Raw genomic sequence first — 22,284 nt, forward strand, 5'->3', positions numbered from 1 at the left:
ACAGGTCTTATTCATTCATTCTGTTATTTTGGTACCAACTAACCATCCCCACCTTTCTCCCAGCCCCCGACTACCCTTCCCAGCCTCTGGTAATCATCCTTCTAATCTCTATTTCCATGAGTTCAATTGTTTTGACTGTTAAATCTCACAAATAAGTGAGAATATGTGAAGTTAGTCTTTCTGTGCCTGGCTTATTTCACTTAACATGATGATATCCAATTCCACCCATGTTGCAGCAAATGACAGGACCTCATTCTTTTTTATGGATCCATTGTGTATATGTACATTTTCTTTATCCATTCGTCTGTTGATGGACACTTAGGTTGCTTCAAAACATAGTAGATTCTTTTGATAAAAAAATTATTTTCGTAGGTTATTGGGGAACAGGTGGTGTTTGGTTACATGAGTAAGTTCTTTAGTGATGATTGTAAGATTTTGGGGCACCCATCACCTGAGCAGTATACACTGCACCCAATTTGTAGTCTTTTATCCCTCACCCCCTTCCCACCCTTTCCCCCAAGTCCCCAAAGCCCATTGTGCCGTTCTTACACCTTTGCATCCTCATAGCTTAGCTCCCACTTATGAGGGAGAACATAAAATGTTTGGTTTTCCATTTCTGAGTTACTTTACTTAGAATAGTAGTCTACAATCTCATCCAGGTCCCTGCGAATGCCATTAATTCATTCCTTTTTGTGGCTGAGTTGTATTCCATTATATATATTTATATACCACACTTTCTTTGCCCACTTGTTGATTTATGGGCATTTGGGTTGGTTCCACATTTTTGCAATTGCAAACTGTGCTGCTGTAAACATGTATGTGCAAGTATCTTTTTCATACGACTTCTTTTCTTCTGGGTAGATACCCAGAAGTGGGATTGCTGGATCAAATGGTAGTTCTACTTTTAGTTCTTTAAGGAATCTCCACACTGTTTTCCACAGTGGTTGTACTAGTTTACATTCCTACCAGCAATGTAGAAGTGTTGCTTGTTCACTGCATCCATGCCAACATCTATTATTTTTTGATATTTTGATTATGGCCATTCTTGCAGGAGTAAGCTGGTATCACATGGTGGACCAAATATAGTAGATTCTTAACCCATATTGATTATTATCATCATGATCAAACTCATCACCATCATTATCCATGTAGTGCTTGATCAGCCAATGTATGGACCTTCTCCTTGCACTGCCCCCAGCTCTGATACAGTGTTTTCATTATCTATTGCTATGTAATAAATTATACTGAAACTTAGCACTATAAAACACAAGCATTTGTCTCACAGTTTCTGATGGTCAGGAAGCTGGAGGTAGCTTAATGAGGGGGTTTGGGAGCAGGGTCTCTCATGAGGTTGCAATCAAGAGGTCAGCAAGGTATGCTCATGTTCATAGCAGCATTAACAATAACTAAAAGGTGAAAGCAACACAAGTGTCCATCCACAGATGAATGAATAAACAAAATGTGGTGTATATGTACAATGGAATATTACCCAGCCTTAAAAAGGAAGGACATCTTGTTGTATGATATAACGTGGATAACCCTTGAGGACATTATGCTAAGTGAAACATGCCAGTCATACAAGGACAAATACTGTATGATTCCGCTTACATGAGATACCAAGAGTAGTCAAATTTATAGAGACAGAAAGTACAGTGGTGTTTACCAGGAGTTAGGGGAGAGAGTAATGGGAAATTATTGTGTAATGGGTACAGAGTTTAAGTTTGAGAAGATAAAAATAGTTCTGGAGGTGGATGGTAGCAATGGTTGCACAACACTCTGGAAATGTTTAATCCCACTGGACTATACACTTAAAAACCGTTCCAATGGGCAAATCCTATGTTGTGTGTATTTTGCCACAATAATTTTAAAGAAGATATTTGCTAGGACTGCAATCATCTTAAGGATTGACTGAAGCTGGAAAATTGCATAAAAATTCACTGGTGGCCGGGCACAGTGGTTCATACCTGTAATCCCAGCACTTTGGGAGGCCAAGGCAGGTGAATCGTGAGGTCAGGAGTTAAAGACCAGCCTGGCCAAGATGGTGAAACCCCGTTTCTACTAAAAATACAAAAATTAGCTGGGCCTGGGGGCAGGCACCTCTAATCCCAGCTACTCGGGTGTCTGAGGCAGAGAATTGCTTGAACCCGGGAGGCAGAGTTTGCAGTGAGCTGAGATCTTGCCACTGCACTCCAGCCTGGGTGACAGAGTGAGACTCCATCTCAAAAAACCAAACAAAAAACAAAACAAAAACCTCACTGGTGGTTTTTAGCAGACTTCAATTTCTCACTGGGTGTTTGCTAGTCTCCAGTTTCTCACTGTGTGCACCTGTCCATAGGATGGCTTGAGCATACTCAAAACATGGTGGCTTGCTTCCCCCAGAACAGGGGATCCAAGAAAGGGAGAGAGAAAGAACATCCAAAACAGAAGCCATAGTCTTTGTATAACCGAATCTTGAAAGTGGTATTCATCACCTTGGCCGTATGCCGCTGCTGTCACAGACCCACTTTGGTATGAGGTGAGAGGGGAGCCTCCAAAGTTGCACATGCCAGGAAGTAGGGGTCACTGGACACCATGTTGGCTGCTGGATTCCACACATAGTTTTCAGCTTCTCTGCTTTGGTACTGAGACTATAAAGATGCATTTGGCTCCATCTTCATGGTCCCACCCCAGTGATTCTAGGACAGCTTTCACCCTTTGTTTTTGTTTAGACTCTCTCCACATTCCCGATAACCACCCTCTGCTGTGTCCCAACCATCTTTCGGCTGCTTGTGCAGGAGGATCTGACCAGGTACAGCCCATCTATTTCGTGCTTTGAGGGCCTAAGTATGTGAATATATAGCATGGGTATCCACACACACAACTACCCTCTCATTCCAACTCTCTTTCTTTCTCTGTCTCTCCCTCTATATATTTTTCTGCCTCTCTCTTTGTCTCTCTCTCGCACATACATTTATACACGTACACATTGACAAGTCAACATACCTGTAAATCTCACAGATGCCCCTCAAGAACAAGCTTCTGGCCCCCCAAAATTTGCATCCAGATGGAACTAAATAGATTTAAGTCAGACTGAAATTTTAGCACCTGAGATAGGCTTCTCCTCACACCATACACCCATGGGCTATTCTGTCAGCAGTGTGTCTGCTACTTCTGTGAGGGAAGAGAAATGATTGGACAATTGTTAGCCATCTATGGAGTGCGGTTTGTGGCCAGGGCCCTCAGGTGTGGTGAAACTAACAAGCCCGCACCACAGTAGATGCCCCAACTCTCAGCCTCAGACTAACCCCAGCCAACTGTTCTCTGAGCACATGCCATTGGGCACCCAAGAGAAAGGGACAAGGCACTGATGATGGCTCCATCCTGGGTGAAGCCAAAGCAACATCTTCTAGCAGAACAGGGCTGGTTGCTGGGGTATATGGAGAGAGGCCCACCATCCTTCAGTATCCACCAACCCTGATCTGTTCTCCCTCTTTTGTCCTCCCTCAAGTCATGAGGAGTCGTCCTCTCATCTATCCTAATCACATGAATCTACCCACCAAGTGTCCAAAAGAGGGAGTTCTTACATGCTTCTAAAAGTGAATTCTTCTCCAATGTAAGAAAATCATCCCATTCATTGATCTGATGTGTGCATCTCCACATGATGATTTTGGCTGAAAGCAAGCTCCAAGTACCTCGTTAAGAACAATGTCGTTGAATGCTCTTTGGTAATAATAAGTAACTTAATCAAGCCAATTTGATCTCCCCTCTCCTCCAAGATTAAAAATGTACTTGCAATCACTGATTTTTTTTTTTATAGTTTGGATGATTTGTTGAACAGAGAGGGCATTTTGCAACATAATTAATATCTGTAGGAATTTTTGGGATTCTTAGGGGTCTAATTTTTATCTTTTCAATTTTCTTTTCTTTCCTTTCTTTTCCTTTTTCTTTTATTTTTATTTATTTATTTATTTTAGAGACAGAGTCTTGCTCTGTTGCCCAGGCTGGAGTGCAGTGGCATGATCTCAGCTCACTGCAACATCTGCCTCCCAGGTTCCAGCTTTCCTCCCACCTCAACCTTCCAAGTAGCTGGGTCTACAGGCATGTGCCACCATACCTGGCTAAGTTTTAGTATTTTTTGGTAGAGACGGGGTTTTACCACGTTGACCAGGCTGGTCTTCAACTCTGGAGATCATGCAATCTGCCCACCTTGGCCTCCCAAAGTGCTGGGACTACAGGGGTGAGCCACGGTGCCTGGCCTATCTTTTCAATTTCTAACTGATCTATCCTTTTCAATCAGATTATTGTCCTAACCAATTTATTATCAATCAGTTTTTTTCCAACTAAATTATTTTGGCCAAGTTAACTGGAACTCACCATATTATGCCAAAACCTATTATATGAGCTTCTGATTTTATCTCAAACTCAGATAGGATGGATCTTTTAAAAATTATCTGTCCATGAGGAGCATGGTTGCAAAGCCAGTGGATGGACTCACTTACAGCAGATTAAAAAGCAGGGGCATCTACCCTCTAGTGCCTGTGGTGTTTGCATCTGGGCAGTGGCACCAGAGGGCGGGGTGGTATGAAGATCTTGACATAGGTGGCCTTGTTTTCCTGCCTGAGAAAGGTACCAGTTTCAGAGCCTGAGGCACTGTCTGACCGGAGGAGAGGCCCTCAACCCTGACGTGAGGGAGAAGTGGAAACGCCAGACCGGTGTGGAGCTGTACGAAGGCTATGGCCAGTCTGAAACGGTGAGTGCTGGAGGGGCCAGGTCCCTGCCCCCCAGGTCCCCTCGAGAGCTTCCTGCCTCTCTGACTGAAGGTTCTCCCTGAAGCTTCTCAGGGATCACCCTGCCCCCAGGGGAGAAGCCGATAACAAAATTCCATCAGCTTTCCTTCCCTTTTGATTTCCATATGTTCTCACTTATAAGTGGGAGCTAAGCTATGAGGATGCAAAGACATACAGAGTGGTATAAAAGACTTTGGAGACTCAGAAGGAAGAAAGTGAGAGGAGGGGTGTGCGGGTAAAAAAACTACATATTGGGTATAATGCACACTACTCAGGTGACAGATGCACTAAAATCTCAGGATTCACCACTATAGAATTCATCCATGTTACAAAAAAACGCTCCTACCCAAAAAGCTATTGAAATACACACACACACACACACACACACACACATACTTCTTAAAAATTAAAAAAAGGGGCCGGGCGCGGTGGCTCACGCCTGTAATCCCAGCACTTTGGGAGGCCGAGGCGGGCGGATCACGAGGTCAGGAGATCGAGACCATCCTGGCTAACATGGTGAAACCCCGTCTCTACTAAAAACACAAAAAATTAACCGGGCGTAGTGGCGGGCGCCTGTAGTCCCAGCTACTCGGGAGGCTGAGGCAGGAGAATGGCGTGAACCCGGGAGGCGGAGCTTGCAGTGAGCTGAGATTGCGCCACTGCACTCCAGCCGGGGCGACAGAGCCAGACTCCGTCTCAAAAAAAAAAAAAAAAAAAAAAAAAAAAAAAAATTAAAAAAAAAATTAAAAAAAGGTAATTTAAAGTACTTTTACAATTATACCATGACCAGCAAACCAACCCTCACTGCTGAAGGCATTGTTTGTCTCCACCAAGACAGTCTACATCTGCCACTGTTCAGAGTCCAAGATTCTAAGCAGCGTCCTCTATAGTCATCTAGGAAGAGATCTGGGGATCAACTGAGTCTTTTGGCTTAGAGATGGGTTAAGTTCTTTATGTTTGAGTGCCCACTGGAGTGCCCCATAGTTGTTTGCTAACTATGGAAAGAAAAGAAGAAAGACAGGCAAGAAATAGGGAAGAAAATAGGAAGAAAATGAAGAAGGAAGGGAGGGAGGAAATAAAGGAAAGAGAAAGGAAAAGAAGGAAGAAAGGAAGGGAAAAAGATGAAAGGAAGGAAGGAAATAGGGAACAAAGAAGAAGGGAGGAGAGAGGAAAATGGAGAATGAAATAACGGGGAAAAGAATGAAAAAAAGGAGGAAAGAAAGTGAAGGAAGGAAGGAAGAAAACAGGAAAGGGGAAAGAAAGGAAAGAAAGAGGAAAGGAAAGAAGGAAGGGAAGGAGTGAGGGAGGAAGAAAAAAGAAAAAGAAGGGAGGAAGAACGGAGAGAAATGGAGAGAGGAGAAGGGAAAGAAAGAAGAAAGTGAGGGAGGAGAAAAAAGAGGATGAGAGAAAGAGTTATCAGGCAGGGTGAGAGACAGGCATGGCCCAGGAAAGAAGCTAAGTGGAAAGGCTCTTCTTTATCTGTACTGCATTCTCCCCAGGTTGTCATCTGTGCCAATCCAAAAGGCATGAAAATCAAGTCTGGATCCATGGGGAAGGCGTCCCCACCCTACGATGTGCAGGTAGCAGCCTCCCCCAACTTCTGGCAAGGCCTGGCGTGGAGAGGAGAAAGACACACAGGCCTGGCTGGCACAGGCTGCTGGGCTGCTGGAGGGGCCCAGGGTGTAGACACTCATGTATGCACCTCTGTGATGATCTCCTTACCAGATTGTGGATGATGAGGGCAACGTCCTGCCTCCTGGAGAAGAGGGGAATGTTGCCATCCGTATCAGACCCACCCGGCCCTTCTGTTTCTTCAATTGCTATTTGGTAAGAGACGGGGAACAGCTGTTCTCATGACAGTGACTGTGTGCTAAGCATTGTGCACCACACTTTATAAATATCTATTTGTTTAATCCTTAACAATGACTGCATGAGGTAGGTTGCTACTATTATTAATAAAGTTCTGTTATTGATAAGGAAGACTATTATTGATAAGGAAGCTACTACAAAGGGGAAGTGACTTATCCAGCATCATGCAACTAGTACAGGCAGGACGTGGGATTTAAACGTGGGTGTGTCTGAAAGCGTAAACATGACATGAGGGCAGCACCGTTGTTTTAATGAGGAGAAAATCGAGGTAGAGTAAAGGAAAGGAGCTTCTGACGGTCAAACTGCAGCCGGGTGCAGTGGCTCACACCTGTAATCTCAGCACTTTGGGAGGCCGAGGCAGGTGGATCACCTGAGGTCAGGAGTTCAACACCAGCCTGGTCAGCATGGTGAAACCCCGTTTCTACCAAAAATACAAAAATCAGCCAGGCATTTTGGCGCACGCCTCTATTCCCAGCTACTTGGGAGGCTGAGACAGGAGAATCGCTTGAACCAGGGAGGTTGCAGTGAGCCAAGATCATGCCACTGCCCTCCAGCCTGGGCGAGGGAACAAGACTCCGTCTCAAATAATAATAATAATAATAATAATAATAATAATAATAATAATAATAATAAAATAAATACATAAAGGTCAAACTGCACTATTGTGTCAGAGCTGTCTTCAGGATTCTCTTTGCGGTTTGCTAGCAGGGCACAAACCTGGGATTTCAGTCCAAGTTTCTGGGATAATTCAGTAACTGCTTCTCTTTTGTATTCATCTTGGCTGGTGTTTATGTCGGGCTTTCTTTTCTTCACAGCTTTCTCTATAAAACTCTCAGACCTGGCTGTGCATTAGAAACACCTGGCAAGCCTCAGTTATTGCTGATGCTTGAGCCCCACCTCAGCTTAATTAAAATCAACATTTCTGATGGTGTGGATCAGTTTCCCAGGCGATTCGAATGTCAAGCCTGAGAGCCACTGCATAATAGAAATGCCATCTCATGTGTCTGCTAAGCTGTCAATCAGCTACAGAATTAGAAGGAGCAGAAATAAATCAGTCCATTTCTTTTCAAAATGTTGCATTTTAGTGATTTTTCTGTCACTACAAGAGAAATAATCTTCTACTTTATTTTGTTTAAAATCACAGAAACTTACAAAAAACCATGACATAGTAATCATGCCAAGCTGAGATCATGTTAACATTTAATGTATTTTCTGCTAATCAGTCCTGGAAACATTAGTAAATCTTTGACCCCACTGAAAAAAATGTATTCATTCATTATTTATTGTCGACTTCGTGCCACTCGGTGTGGAGCAGGACTCTGGTACTTACTGCACTTGTACACTTTCTTTCTGGTTGTGAGATTGTTCCACTGAGTGTACTAAAGTAATTTGAAAAGTTATTTGCTAGACAAGAATCTTCAGTTTTTTTGACTGTTTCTTTCCGTCACCTGTACCAACAGTTTTCTTTCCAGATCATTCTTTTTTTTTTTTTTTTTTTTTTTTGTGACAGTGTCTTCTCACTCTGTTGCCCAGGCTGGAGTACAGTGGTGGGATCTTGGCTCACTGCACTTCCACCTCCTGGGCTCGAGCAACTCTCGCACTCCAGTCTCCCGAGTAACTGGGACTACAGGCGCACACCACTTCACTGGGGTAATTTTGGTATTTTTAGTAAAGACAGGGTTTTGCCACCTTGGCCAGACTGGTCTGGAATTTCTGGCCTCAAGTGATCTGCCCGCCTCAGGCAACTCCCAAAGTGCTGGGATTACAGGCATCAGGAATTTGTTCAAATACATAATATCACCACCACACAGAAATATTATGCAACTATTTAATAAAATTTTTTTTGGAAGCAGGGTCTCCTTCTGTCACCAAGGCTGGAGTGCAGTGGCACAATCATGGCCACAGCAGCTTTGACTTCCTGGGCTCAGATGATCCTCCCACCTCAGCCTCCCGAGTAGCTGGAACTACAGGCACACGCCACCACACCTGGCTAATTTTTTTTTTTTTTTTTTTTTGTAAAGATGGGGTTTCACCATGTTGCCTAGGCTGGTTTTGAATTCCTGGGCTCAAGTGATCCACCTGCCTCAGCCCACCAAAATGCTAGGATTACAGGCATGAGCCACCACTCCCAGACTATAGGAGTTCTTAATATATTCTTGATATCGGTCCTTTGTTTGTTTTAAGAGTTGCTAACATCTTCCTCCCTGGTTGTGGCTTATCTTTTCACTTTCTTTCACTTTCTTTAAGCTATTTTTGTTGAACAGAAGCGTTTATTTCCATGTCATCAAATCATTAAGTTTTTAAATGTTATGGATAGTGCTTTTTGTGTCTTATAAAATCATTTTCAACTTTGGGGTAGAAAATACACATATTCGATAGTTTCTTCCAATAGTTTTATAATTCTGCTTTTGACGTTTAAGTTTATAATCCATCTGTGGTTGATGTATGCATGGTATGAGATAGGGGTCTATTTTATTTTTTTCTATATAAAAAGCCAATTTGTTGAATAAATGCTCCTTTTCCCAGTTATCTGTCATGCTAATTTTGTCAGATATAAAAGTTTAATACAGGCCAGGTGTGGTTGCTCACGCCTGTAATCCCAGCACTTTGGGAGGCCAAGGCTGGTGGATCACCTGAGGTCAGGAGTTCAAGACCAGCCTGACCAATATGGTGAAACCTCCTCTCTACTAAAAATACAAAAATTAGCTGGGTGTGGTGGCGGGCACCTGTAGTCCCACCTACTTGGGAGGCTGAGACAGGAGAGTTGTTTGAACCCAGGAGGCAGAGCTTGCAGTGAGCTGAGATCACACCACTGCACTCCAACCTGGGCAATAGAGTGGGACTCCATCTCAAATAAATAAATCATTTTTTAAAAGTTTGATATAGTCATACATAGGCTTTGGCACTTTCTTGTATTTCCTTGATCACTTACTCTGTCTCTGTACTGATACCATAAAGTCTTATCCACAAAAGCATTACCATAAGTCTTCATATGTGGGAGAACAACTCTAACCTTGTTATTCAACTTATTTAGAAGTGTTTTACCTATTCTTAGCGCTTTGCTCATTCAGTTGTATTTTAGAATCAACTTGTCAAGTTCCTTGGAAAATGTTTGCTAGCATTTTGATTAGAATTGTATTGTCTATAAAACGATTTAGGGATAATTGACATCTCTATTAATTAAGTCTTTTTTGTTTTGTTTTGTTTTGAGGCAGAGTCTTGCTCTGTCACCTAGGCTGGAGTGCAGTGGTGTGATCTTGGCTCACTGCAGCCTCCGCCTCCCGGGTTCAAGTGATTCTCCTGCCTCAGCCTCCCAAGTAGCTGGGATTACAAGCGCCTGCCGCCACACCTGGCTAGTTTTTGTATTTTTAGTACAGATGGGGTTTCTTCATGTTGGCCAGGCTGGTCTTGAATTCCTGACCTCAGGTGATCCACCCACCTTGGCCTCCCGAAGTGCTGGGATTACAGGCATGAGCCACTGCACCGGGCCGATTAAGTCTTTCTTTCACTTTATTTATATCTTCTTTAATGTTGTGTAGAGTTTTAAGTTTTCTCCATACACATCTCAGAGATTTTGTGTTAGATGTATTTTTAGGTATTGGTAGCTTATATTTTTCCTTTTTTCTCAGAAGGTCCTTGTTGAATTGAGATATAATTTACCTACAGTAAAATTCACCCATGTTAAGTGTGTAAGTCGATGACTTTTAACACATGTCTGCCCCTGTGTAACTGCAACCACAGTCGAATAGGGAACATTTTTCACTCCCTTGACAGGCAATAGTCTCCACTCCAGACCCAGCAATTGATACATTGTTTGTCGTCAGTATATAATAATTTTGCATTTTTAAAAAAGAACTTCATGTAAATGGAATCACAAACTATTCCAGTTTATCTGTCTGGGTTCTTTTACTCAGTATGATGTTTCTGCAAGTCATCCGTGTGGTTTCATGTATTTTTATTGCTGAGTAGTAGCTTTTTCTTTGAAACTTTGAGAATCAGAGTTTGATTGTTTTTCTCTTTCCTCTACTCTTGCCCCACACCAATGAGCTTTTTGGTGAGCCCTTTCTCCCTCCCTCCCTCCCTTTCTTTCTTTCTTTTCTTTCCTTCCTTCCTTCCTTCTTTCCTTCTTTCTTCCTTCCTTTCTTTCTTTTTTCTTTCTTTCTTTTCTTTCTCTTTCTTTCTTTCTTCTCTTTCCTTCCTTCCTTCCTTTTTCTTCCTTCCTTCCTTCCTTTTTTCTTTCTTTCTCTTTCTTTCTCTCTTTCTTTCATTCCTTCCTTTCTTTTCCTTCTTCCCTCCCTCCCTCCCTTCCTCCTTTCCTCCCTCCCTTTTCTTCTCTCTTTCTTTTCTCCCTTCTCTTCCCTTCCCTCCCCACTCTCCTCTCCCCTCCCCTCCCCTCCCCTTCCTTTCCTTTCCTTTGTTTCCTACTTGAAGTCTTGTCCTGTAGCCCAGGCTTGAGTGCAGTGGTGCAATCTCACAGCCTCGCCCTATAGCCCACGCTGGAGTGCAGTGGCACAATCTCAGCTCACTGCAACCTCTGCCTTCCAGGTTTAAGCAATTCTCCTGCCTCAGCCTCCCGAGTAGCTGGGATTACAGGCATGCACCACCACACCCAGCTAATTTTTTTATCTTTAATAGAGACAGGGTTTCACTATGTTGGCCAGCTGGTCTCAAATTCCAGACCTCAAGTGATCCACACACCTCAGCCTCCCACAGTGCTGGGATTACAGGCATGAGCCACCACACCCGGCCTAGCCCTTCACTTTTTACCATTAGTGATTCCTGAGCACAAAGAGTATTCATGTGTTCTCTTGTCCTAAAAAACACAGCCAGTGGCCGTGTGCCCACCCTCCTGCTTTCAACTATGCTTTCGAGACCCCCTTCTAAGGATGGTGATGGGTGACTGCCCTTAACCATTTGCTGGCAGCTTGATTCCAATCAAAAGAGGGAAATCCCACAACTAAACAGGGCCATAACTCCCTGTCCATTGGGGAACTCTGGGCAGCCGGGACTTTAGGAACTGCTGAACTTTCTGTTGAGTGGTCTCCAGCTTCCTACAGGGGGCTACTGGGGCAGTAACTGGCCTTAGCGGTTGTTCCCAGAGGGTCCTTCACGGGTTGTCTTTGTCTTTCAGGACAATCCTGAGAAGACAGCTGCGTCAGAACAAGGGGACTTTTACATCACAGGGGACCGAGCTCGCATGGACAAGGATGGCTACTTTTGGTTCATGGGAAGAAACGACGATGTGATCAATTCTTCAAGGTCAAGCTGTCTGCACTTTCCTCCTTCCTTTGAAGTTTCATGGGGGTTGAGGGAAGCCCACTTGGAAGAGTTTGTTTTTCCCTTCCAGCTACCGGATCGGGCCTGTTGAAGTGGAAAGTGCCCTGGCAGAGCATCCTGCTGTCCTGGAGTCAGCTGTGGTCAGCAGCCCAGACCCCATCAGGGGAGAGGTAACCAGTGCACCCAAGAACATGGCCTCCTGCTTCTGTGCCTATTAGCACCCAGCAGAACAAGCAGGAAGGCTCAGAATGTCCTGTATTTCACCTCCATCCTTGTGCCACAAAGTTGAAATGCCACCATCAGACACACGTTGCCTTCATGTCTTTAGAGATACGATTACTCTCTAAAGGGACATAATGGGAAAACACCAACACTTTGCTTTTAAATGGACACAATTTCATCCCAAAGAGGCTGGCTATGGGGCAGGAGATCTTAGGGGGAGGTGCAGGCTCTGTTATCCATCCTGTCTAATAAAAAGTCATTTTCTATTTGCAGATGAGGACATAGCAAGCACACCAGTAATAGTTGCTGATGGCTGTAACCTGAGGGGGATAGAATATGTATCCAAAATGACCTTGATATACCAGAAAGATAGGCCAAATTTAATAAGCTGGGCTTTCATAGGAGAAATCTTTTTTTTTTTTTTTTGAGATGGAGTCTTGCTGTGTTGTCCAGGCTGAAGTGCAGTGGCATGATCCTAGCTCACTGCAACCTCCGCCTCCCAGGTTCAAGTGATCTTCCTGCCTCAGCTCCCCCCCAGTAGCTGGGATTACAGACACATGTCACCACACCTGGCTAATTTTTGTATTTTTAGTAGAGACAGGGTTTTGCCTTGTTGGCCAGGTTGGAGGTCTTAAACTCCTGACCTCAGGTGATCCACCCACCCCGGCTCCCAAAGTGCTGTGATTACAGGTGTGAGTCACCGTGCCTGGCCAGGAGAAATCTTTCTGTGGGTCCCAGAGGAACGCATATTATGGGAAAGATCAGCTAACAGGCAGACTTAGGTACTTTTCACTGGCTTACATCCAACATAATCCTAAAGCACAACAGTTACCTTTTGAAAGTTAGTGCAACATCAGCCTGCATTCTCAGAAGCATCAGGACCACAGGAGAGATTCTCAAAGTCTGGTTCTTGGACTGCTTGCAACTGTATCATCTGAGATTCTTGTTTAAAATATAGATTTGTAGACATAAAGTCAGACTTACCACATCATGATGACTGGGAATGCAGCCCAGAGAATCTGCATTTTAGCCAGCCATTCTTGGCCAAGTGATTCCCCTCTAAAATCCAAAGCCATTAATGTATAATAAGGGAGGTGTGGAGTCCCATTGATGTGCTGAAGAAATCATACCTCAAACGTATGCCTAGTTCTGCATGCCGTGAGTTAACTGGGACTGTGACAAATGGTTGTGTGCTCAAACGTAATCCATGTATAGTGCTTAGAACTGAGTCTGGTGTGTAGAAAGTGCCCAACACATGAGCCGGACACGGTGGCTCACGTCTGTAATCCCAGCACTTTGGGAGGCTGAGGCAGGTGGATCATGAGGTCAGGAGATCAAGACCATCCTGGCTAACACGGTGAAACCCCATCTCTACTAAAAATACTAAAAATTAGCCGGGCGTGGCAGTGGGTGCCTATAGTCCCAGCTACTCAGGAGGCTGAGGCAGGAGAATGGCGTGAACCCAGGAGGCAGAGCTTGCAGTGAGCTGAGATCATCTCAATGAGCTCCAGCTTGGGCGACAGGGTGAGACTGTCTCAAAAAAAAAAAAAAAAAAAAGTGTCCAACAAATGTTTAGTAGTTACAGTAGTAAGAGTAAGAGGAAGCTCTTTCTAAAAGCATATCTGTCTGAACACGAAATGATAGTGGCCTTCCTCCCTTTGGGAAGTGTGCAAGGACAGTGAGCTACCCCTTTAATAGAATACTGTTAATAGATAGGAATGCTGGAATTAATAAGCATCCAAGTGACCTTCCATTCCTAACAGAAACTATGTTTCTTGTGCTTGAGTCTGGGACACTTCCTCCTGCCTGGCATAAGACAGCCCGCAGGAAAGTTGTGGGCAGAGAGACCCAAGGTGCAGAATGTCCCTTGGGATGTCTGGAACAGAAGTGGTGCAGTTCAGGGTCTGCTGATTGCAAATGTTCATCCATGCAGACCCCCAAAGACCTAGTTCCCCTTGAAAGTGCCTGCATTTTCCTCAATCCCACCTGTTCAAACTCATGCCTACCTACCTCTCTCATTAGGAAAATCTAGAAGAAAATGGCCCTAGGAGTTTATGAACCTCTTTTCTCCAAAATATTTGCTTCTTAAGAGAAGCGATGTTGGCTTCAAATGGTGTCATTCCAAGTATGGGGAGTAATTTGAGAAATAGGTAGGAGTTTGAAATCATCCCAGAAAGGTCAATCCTCCTAATAGTCACACTTGGAAGGGCCAGCAAAAGAAAAATTGATGTTGTTTGTGTCACTGGCTGTGCCCAAAAAAACCTAGTAGAACTTTCATGGTGCAAAGGTTAATGTAGGCACTTATTCAAGGCTCACTTAAGGAGAAAAGAGTTGTTATACAAGGCCTGATCTTTTCTGGGTATTTTGTTTTCCTGCAGGTGGTAAAGGCATTTATAGTCCTTACTCCAGCCTACTCCTCTCATGACCCAGAGGCACTAACGCGGGAACTCCAGGAGCATGTGAAAAGGGTGACTGCTCCGTACAAATACCCGAGGAAGGTAAACGTCAGGGTTTCCAGGGCACAGTGATCTGGGAATCAGATGGGCACGCTCTGCCTGGGCTCCCACTCAGAGCCAGGCCCTGTGCCAGGCACTGGGGATATGGAGAAACTTGTAACCCTGGCTGCCGCTTCAGCTTTTTTCTGTATTTCTTCACTTGGGTTCTCCCCAAAGCACATTTTGTTCCTGCTCTAAGAACAGCGTGATCCCTACCACAAATCAGATACAAGAGGTAGTGCTCAAATGCTGTCAAAATGATCCTGTGCTCCAGGCTCCAGCTGTTTTGCTTCTGGCCATTTAGGGGGAAACCCTGAATCAAGGACGCTTTCCAAGGACAGGCAGACAGTATTGTCTCTTTCAAAACAAAAGTCTTTTTGAGAAATGATGATTTCCAAGTGTTTTTTGTTTTGTGTTTGTTCACTAGGTGGCCTTTGTTTCAGAACTGCCAAAGACGGTTTCTGGAAAGATCCAAAGGAGTAAATTGCGAAGTCAGGAGTGGGGGAAATGAGGTGCAACCCCAGGAAGGCCCCGTAGACCTCCGAAGACTCCACAAGAAACTAATGGATCACTGGTCAGCCCCCACGGGGAGCATCATCTCTTTGACCCTAAAGATGTCAAAGGTGTGCAGCTTCCAGATGGCATACCCAGGATCACTGGGCAATGCTGGAAAGAGCAAAAGAATATCATTGTCCCTGACCACGTAGATGCTGCGCCGCCTAGCAAATGCTTGGTGGTTTGACTTCTCCCTCTGTCTGGGGGCAGGCTCAGCATCTGCCCACTGGTCTCACTAAGAGCTTTCAGATTTCCCTCCATAGGACAGGTTACCATAGCCTTGGGGCTCCTGTGGGTACTCATTCTCTGCCAGTGGGAATGTAAAGGCTTCATCCTTTGTGTGCAACCATTTGGCAAAAGTATGCAGGAACATAAAATAAAATATCCTTTAGCTCAGAAATTCTACCTTTGGGAGTCACCACAAAAGAAAAAAATCAAAATGCAGAAAATGTGTGGTGCACTAAGATGATCACACAGCATTAAAACTAAAAAAAAAAAATTAACAAATTAACATCCAAACCACAAGGAAATGATTAACAAAGTTGTAGTAGATTAACTCAATAACATAAGATGTAGCCACTAAAATATTTGAGAGCAGTTTAGTATGTCTTGGGAAAAGCGTAAGCTATATTAATTTTAAAAATCAGAGCAAAAATATTTGCATACTGGAGAATCCCAACTCTGAAAAATAAAGGGAAAACTGTAGTTAATTGTAATCCTCCTGGAGACTGAGGAGGGAGGGAGAGAAAATAATGGATGGTAGTTTTTCTTCTTCCTTTTTCCACTACATTTCTGTATTTTCCAAGTTTTTGTACTAAGCACATACAACTATTTTAATGAAAAAGTTATGTTAAAGAAAGCACACTCTGCTTCATGTCTAGTTCTTCCTCCACATACTCATACATCATCCCCAAAGACTGCTGTATTATGTCTGTATTAGTCAGCATTCTCCAGAGAAAGAGAAGCAATAGGACATATTTAGACATAGGAGAGGGGATTTATGATGGGAATTGGCTCACTCGATTTTGGAGGCTGAGAAGTTCCACAATCTGCCATCTGCATGCTGGAGACCCAGGAAACCCCATGGTATAATTCCATCTGAGTCCAAAGGCCTGAAAACCAGAAGAGCCAATGGTATAACTCCCTGTCTGAGTGCAAAGGATCGAGAACCAGGAGCTTCACCGTCTGAGGACAAGAAAACACAGATATTCTAGCCCAAAAGGAAGGAGAAAATTCCTCTTTTCTCCTTTTTCTCCTCTTCATGCCCTAATGGATTGGATGATGCCTGCCCATGTGGGTGAGGGCAGATTTTCTTAGTCTCTGGCTCTATCTCTAATATCACCTGGAAACACCTCCCAGAGACACCCAGAAGTAATGTTCACAGCTATCTGGGGACTCTTAACCCAGTCAGGTTGACACCTAACATTAACCATCACAATGTCTTATCCAGGAGGGGCATAAAGACCTGCAGCCACGGCTCAGGCCTGCAAACAGGAAAGGGTGGTTCTGGGAGCAACCCTGGAAGAAAAGCAGCAGATGGAAACTGAAGCAGTCCCGGTGCTGCTGACCCCACCCCCAGCACCTCCACACCCTCCAGGGAAAATTCAGTGAGCACCTGCTCAGTACTGAGCTCTGAGACTGCAGTGATGCACCAAAGCCAGCCTAGTCCCTACCTATGTGAGTTTTCTGGGGCTGCCATAACAAAGTACAACAGACTGGGCCATTTAAACAACAGAAATTAATGTTCTCACCGTTGTGGAGGCTGGAGGTCTAGGATCAGGGGTTGGCAAGGTTGGTTTCATTCTGAGGATGTTTCCTTGCTTTGTAGATCGCCGACTTCTCCCTTTGTCTTCACGTGGTCTTTCTTCTGTGCATGTGTGTCTGGGGCCCAATCTCCTCTTCTTCTAAGGACACCTATCATGTCAGATTGGATTAGGGCCCATCCTCATGACCTCACTTTAACTTAATCACCTCTTTAAAAACCTTGTCTCCAAAGACAGTCACAATCTGAGGTACTGGGAGGAACTGGGGTATCTGGGCTTAGGACTTCAACATAAGAATTTGGGGAAACACATTTCAGCCCAAACCCTTGTGGAGTTTAGTCTAGTAGGAAGGTCATTATTATTTATCACAGAATAATGCAAATAAATGTACAATTGTAATGCCATGAAGAAAAGAATACATTTAAGACACAGACTGGAGGAAATGATCAAGACTCAGGGACTGAGGGTATCAGGGAGGCTTCTATAAGAAAGTCCCTGGTCTGGGTGCAGTGGCTGATGTCTGTAATCCCAGCACTTTGGGAGGCTGAGGCAGGTGGATCACCTGAGGTCAGGAGTTCGAGACCTGCCTGGCCAACATGGTGAAACCTCGTCTCTACTAAAAATACAAAAATTAGCCGGGTGTGGTGGTGTGCACCTGTAATTCCAGCTGCTCGGGAGGCTGAGGCAAGAGAATTGCTTGAACCCGGGAGGCAGAGATTGCAGTGAGCTGAGATCACGCCACTGCACTCCAGCCTAGGTGACAGAATGAGACTTCATAAATCGGCTCTGTCTAGGCAGTGGGCAAGGTGAACCCACTCAGCAGTTACAATTCCCTTCCATCAAGCCCACCTGCTGGCTTTATCAGCAGCCTTTTGCATACACAGGCTGGAGGTGAGTGAAGCTCCAAAGTCAAGTTGGGATTACTTCTGAGCATGTCATGTAACACCCTCTCATTAAACGGTGGTTATCTGTCACCCTGGTCTCCACTTGGAGCTTCAGCCAAGATTCTGAGACAACAGAGGAAGTCCCATTTAACATTCTCTTTCATGGGTGTCATAGCTCATTGCTATTGCTTATTATTTTAGGTTTGTTTTGCCTGTCTTTCCTAGTAGATTGTGGATCTTCTAGATCATAGGCTAGATGATAGTCTTGTCCGTCTTCCCAGTGCCAATATCAGGACCTGCTGCCTAGTAGATATCAGTAAATAGTCATTGAATGAATGAATGAATAAATGAATGAATGAAAAATAAGATACTAATTGAGGGGAATAGGCAGCTGAAGAGGCATCAAGCAAGAATTACACCTGCAGACCGTTCACCTCTTTTTTCTTTCCAAATGAATATATCTGTTTCTTTTCTTGAGTGCTGAAAAATTCTTAATAGAAACCTAACAGTTCTATCTTGTACACAGGCAGGTGACTTTCCCTCTCTAGGCCTCTTTTTCCACATCTCTATATTGGGTGCTGGAGTGTAATACTAGACCTACTTTCCCCAGCCTTTCCATTGCTGTGGACTCCTTTCTATCATTCTGCCATCATGTTTGGAAAGATTTTCTCTCAAAGTTCATACTTCTTCCAATCCACTATGTCCATCAGAATTTGAGGTGGTGTCAGCTTTTATTGGGTAGTGATGCTTGTATGTTAGCTATTAATTTTATTTTATTTTTCTTGTTTCAGTTTTTATCTTGGTTTTGATAAATAATCCTTAGCTAGAAAGGGCCCAACCTCCTATTGTGCAATGTGGTAAATCTCAGCAACAACTTTTGGTTTTTTCTTTTTAGAGGGAGTCTCACTCTGTCGCTCAGGTTGGAGTGAAGTGACATGGTCTCAGCTCACTGCAACCTCTGCCTCCCAGGTTCAAGCGATTCTCCTGCCTCAGCCTCCCGAGTAGCTGGGACTACAGGCATGCACCACCATGCCCAGCTAATTTTTTTATTTTTAGTAGAGATGGGGTTTCACCATTTTGGCCAGACTGGTCTCAAACTCCTGATCTCAAGTGATCCACCCACCTCGGCTTCCCAAAGTGCTGGGATTACAGGCATGAGCCACCGTGTCCAGCCTCACAAGCAACATCTTTAATGTAAGGAGAGAATCAAGGAAGTCTAGGATATGCCAAGATGGGAGCACTGATCCTTTCATTTCAGGGTTTCTGCCTGAGAATCCACAGCTCACCTTATACACTTCCAGTAATAAAGATGAAGAGGGTTATGAGGGTGGTGGTGGTGATGATGATGATGGTAAACCACTACCACTGGTTGAGCTCTTTCTTAACTGTTGAACTTCACTGTGGGCTTACTAGACATTATCTCATTTAAGCCCCGCAAAAAGCAATAAAGTAGGTATCTTTCATTCATTCCTTTATTTAGCAAAAAATGATTCTATTCCTACTCTGTACCCAGCACAGTTCTAGGCACTGAGGATACAGCAGTGAATGAAAGAGACAGAAACCCCTGCCTTCTGGAAATGGCAACCTTGTGAAAAGGGAGATAACAAACAAAGAACTATTAGGTTGGTATAAAAGCAATTGGGGTTTTTGCCATTCCTTTTGATGGTAAAAACCGCAATTACTTTTGCACAAATCTAATTTTAAAAATTAGAGTATGTCGGACAGTGTCAGTGCTAAGGAGGAAAATAAAGTACAAGTAGAGAATAGGGACTACGGAATGGTGGTGCAGGATTTTAAATAGGGTAGCCAGGAAGGGGTTTGTGAAGACCATGTTTGAGCAAACCGAAAGGTGAGGGAGCGAGCTGTGCAGATGTGGGGGTCAGGGAGGACACTGTCCCAGAGACAGAAGAGCAGGTTCAAAGGCCCTGAGACAGAAACAATCGCCTGGTGATCCCCATTTTACAGAAGAGAGATCTGAGGCTCAGAAAGATGGAGTCACTCATCCAAACTTGCACAGCTGTAAGAGGCAGAGCTGGGATTCGAATGCCAGGCCCAACACCACCAAAACCTGCATTTGTTTCTCATTTTCTCATATTTTTCAATTCAGACACTGAGGATGTAGGCGTTGGAGCATCGGCAGAGTGGTTAAGAGCTAGACGTGATGTGAACCAGACCTGGGTTCAGGTTTTGTGGTGCCACTTACCTCCTTGGGTGGCTGACTTGAACTGTCTGAGCCTCAGTTTCCACATGCTGAATTGGGGATAATAATAGATAACTGCTAGGGTTATAGAGGTGGTTGAACGAAACACCTGCACAGTTTGTGGCACACTAAATGCTCTCTCGATAAATGTGTTTTTGTTGTTGTTTGTTTTTTTTGTTGTTTGTTTTTTTTTTTGAGATTGAGTTTCCCTCTTGTCCCCCAGGCTGGAGTGCAATGGCACTGTCTCAGCTCACTGCAACCTCCACCTCCCAGGTTCAAGAGATTCTCCTGCCTCAGGTTCCTGAGTAGCTGGGATGACAGGTGCCCACCACCACACCCAGTTAATTTTTAAATTTTTTTTAGTAGAGACGGGGTTTCACTATGTTGGCCAGGCTGGTCTCGAACTCCTGACCTCAGGTGATTCCCTCACCTTGGCCTCCCAAAGTGCTGGGATTACAGGTGTGAGTCACTGCGCCCAACCAATAAATGTTATTCCTAGTTACTATTACTCAGTCTACAGCCCCATTTTCCAGAGGGGACATTAAGATTCTGCACCCCAGAAGACTGGTGAGTTTCCCACCTTCATGCAAGGGGTCTCTGGGTGAGTTGCTTCGTGAAAGCTCCCAATAACCATTGAAATAGCAGTTTCTTTCCAAACCACTAATTATGTACCTGGTATTTATCATATGCCTCGGCTCCTCAAACTGCAGCAAACAAACTCCATGGAAGAGAAAAAAATGGGACTCCAGAGACTTGAAACCACAGCCACTTGTCAGATGCAGCCCCCAACTCTGAAAGTGAGAAGCAGAGACAAAGTTATCTCCTGAAGCGCATGGATACTTTTGAGCAGGTTTTTCAGATCAAACATAAGGCTTAGCAGAAGTCTAGCACTTTGCATTGTTCTCCACGTCTACGAGTCTTAGGGGAGCAGCATCCCACCCCTCTGGCAGCCGGACTACTGAGAAGCCTCCAGAATTGTCTTACTCAGGCTTTACCATGACCCTACCAGACAGATGCTATTTTTAGCTCCATTTTGTACAGGAGGAAACTGAGGCACAGTGGGTCAGTGGGTGTGTTGTTTTGGTAAGTGGTACAGCCAAGATTTAAAATGGGTCTTCTGAAGGCAATTCTCAGGCATTGTCTCTTGCTCCAGGCTGCCTCCAAAACCTTGGCTCCATCCAGCCAGACCACCAAAGACTTCCTGAAACAATCAGAGGTGGAGTGTCATAAAGAAAATCTGTTTTTCCCGCGATGATTCCTGACTGAAAACCCCCTGCCCTGGGAAATTCTGAGCCCCCACCACGGAGTTCTGCTCCCAGCATTTCCCCAGCAACTCCAGCACTTTTTCTATTTTCCCCCAACATTGAATCCCCACTGTGGGTCAGATTCTAGGGACACAGAGGTGGCCAGCTGATTGTGCACAGCCTCCAACAGTGACCATTTCAAATCATTTTCTTTTAAAATGCCTCTTTGCCGAAACACGGTGTTCCCTATGAGAAGGACACTGGACTTTGAAGTTAGATTCGAGTCCTGTTGTAGCACTTACCAGCTGCAGGAGCTTAGCCAAGTCACTTGTCCTCTCTGAGCCTCAATTTCCTTATCTATAAAATGGGGCTCTGGATACCTCTCTTGTAGAGTTCTTGTTTAGATTACATGTGAGCACATCTATAAAACACTGAAGACATGAGCTAGCCGTTATTCTTTATAAACAGTCATCAGGAGAATTTTTATTTTCCACCTCACAGATTTCCCACAGGAATGTGCTGTCCTGAAATGTGTCTAAAGGTCAAAATTTGAAAAACAGAAAGAATGGAAAAGAAACTCAGCAAAGTCCAGCATCATGACTTGGCAGTGTCACCAGTGGCCAGGTGCAAAGGAGCACCCAGAGAGGTGTTTTCAGACCACTGTAAATAGTGTGAGTGCTATTTAGGACTTACACACACTCAGACACATGCACACACACACAAATATAGATACAGCCACACACATCTGCAGTTTCACTGCCACACACAGACACTCACACATGCAAGCACACACAAATATCTAGTCACACTTCTAGCCCCCCCCACACTCACACACATGAAATACACACAGTTACACTTACAATCTTATGCACATGCCAAACTCATAAACAGATACATAGACATACACTTAACTACAGAGCTACATATACATGACAGTCACACACATAATTACATACACAGTCTCACACATACATTCACACACATCCACATCTACCAACACACATGCATG

General features: G+C 44.2%; 1 protein-coding gene and 1 long non-coding RNA gene across 2 annotated transcripts in view; one reads left to right on the plus strand and one right to left on the minus strand.

Moving 5' to 3' along the window:
- Positions 1-16,028, plus strand: part of LOC101148413 (acyl-CoA synthetase medium chain family member 5) — a 31,483-nt gene extending 15,455 nt beyond the window's left edge. Inside the window, 9 exon segments of the mRNA XM_031002938.3 lie at positions 2,709-2,788; positions 4,606-4,729; positions 6,266-6,346; positions 6,492-6,593; positions 11,767-11,894; positions 11,983-12,082; positions 14,513-14,632; positions 15,057-15,072; positions 15,075-16,028. Of these exon segments, the coding sequence (XP_030858798.3) occupies positions 2,709-2,788; positions 4,606-4,729; positions 6,266-6,346; positions 6,492-6,593; positions 11,767-11,894; positions 11,983-12,082; positions 14,513-14,632; positions 15,057-15,072; positions 15,075-15,112 (789 nt within the window). The 3' untranslated portion in view covers positions 15,113-16,028.
- A 60-nt stretch (positions 16,029-16,088) lies between these two features.
- LOC109028093 (uncharacterized) lies at positions 16,089-20,844 on the minus strand. The gene is made up of 3 exons (XR_004067644.3): positions 20,704-20,844; positions 16,936-17,098; positions 16,089-16,296 (listed from the first exon to the last, which is right to left on the minus strand). It is a non-coding gene; the product is annotated as an uncharacterized lncRNA (long non-coding RNA).
- Positions 20,845-22,284: the final 1,440 nt, after the last annotated feature.

The sequence above is a fragment of the Gorilla gorilla genome, chromosome 18, assembly GCF_029281585.2.
Source record: "Gorilla gorilla gorilla isolate KB3781 chromosome 18, NHGRI_mGorGor1-v2.1_pri, whole genome shotgun sequence".
Classification (NCBI taxonomy): domain Eukaryota; kingdom Metazoa; phylum Chordata; class Mammalia; order Primates; family Hominidae; genus Gorilla; species Gorilla gorilla.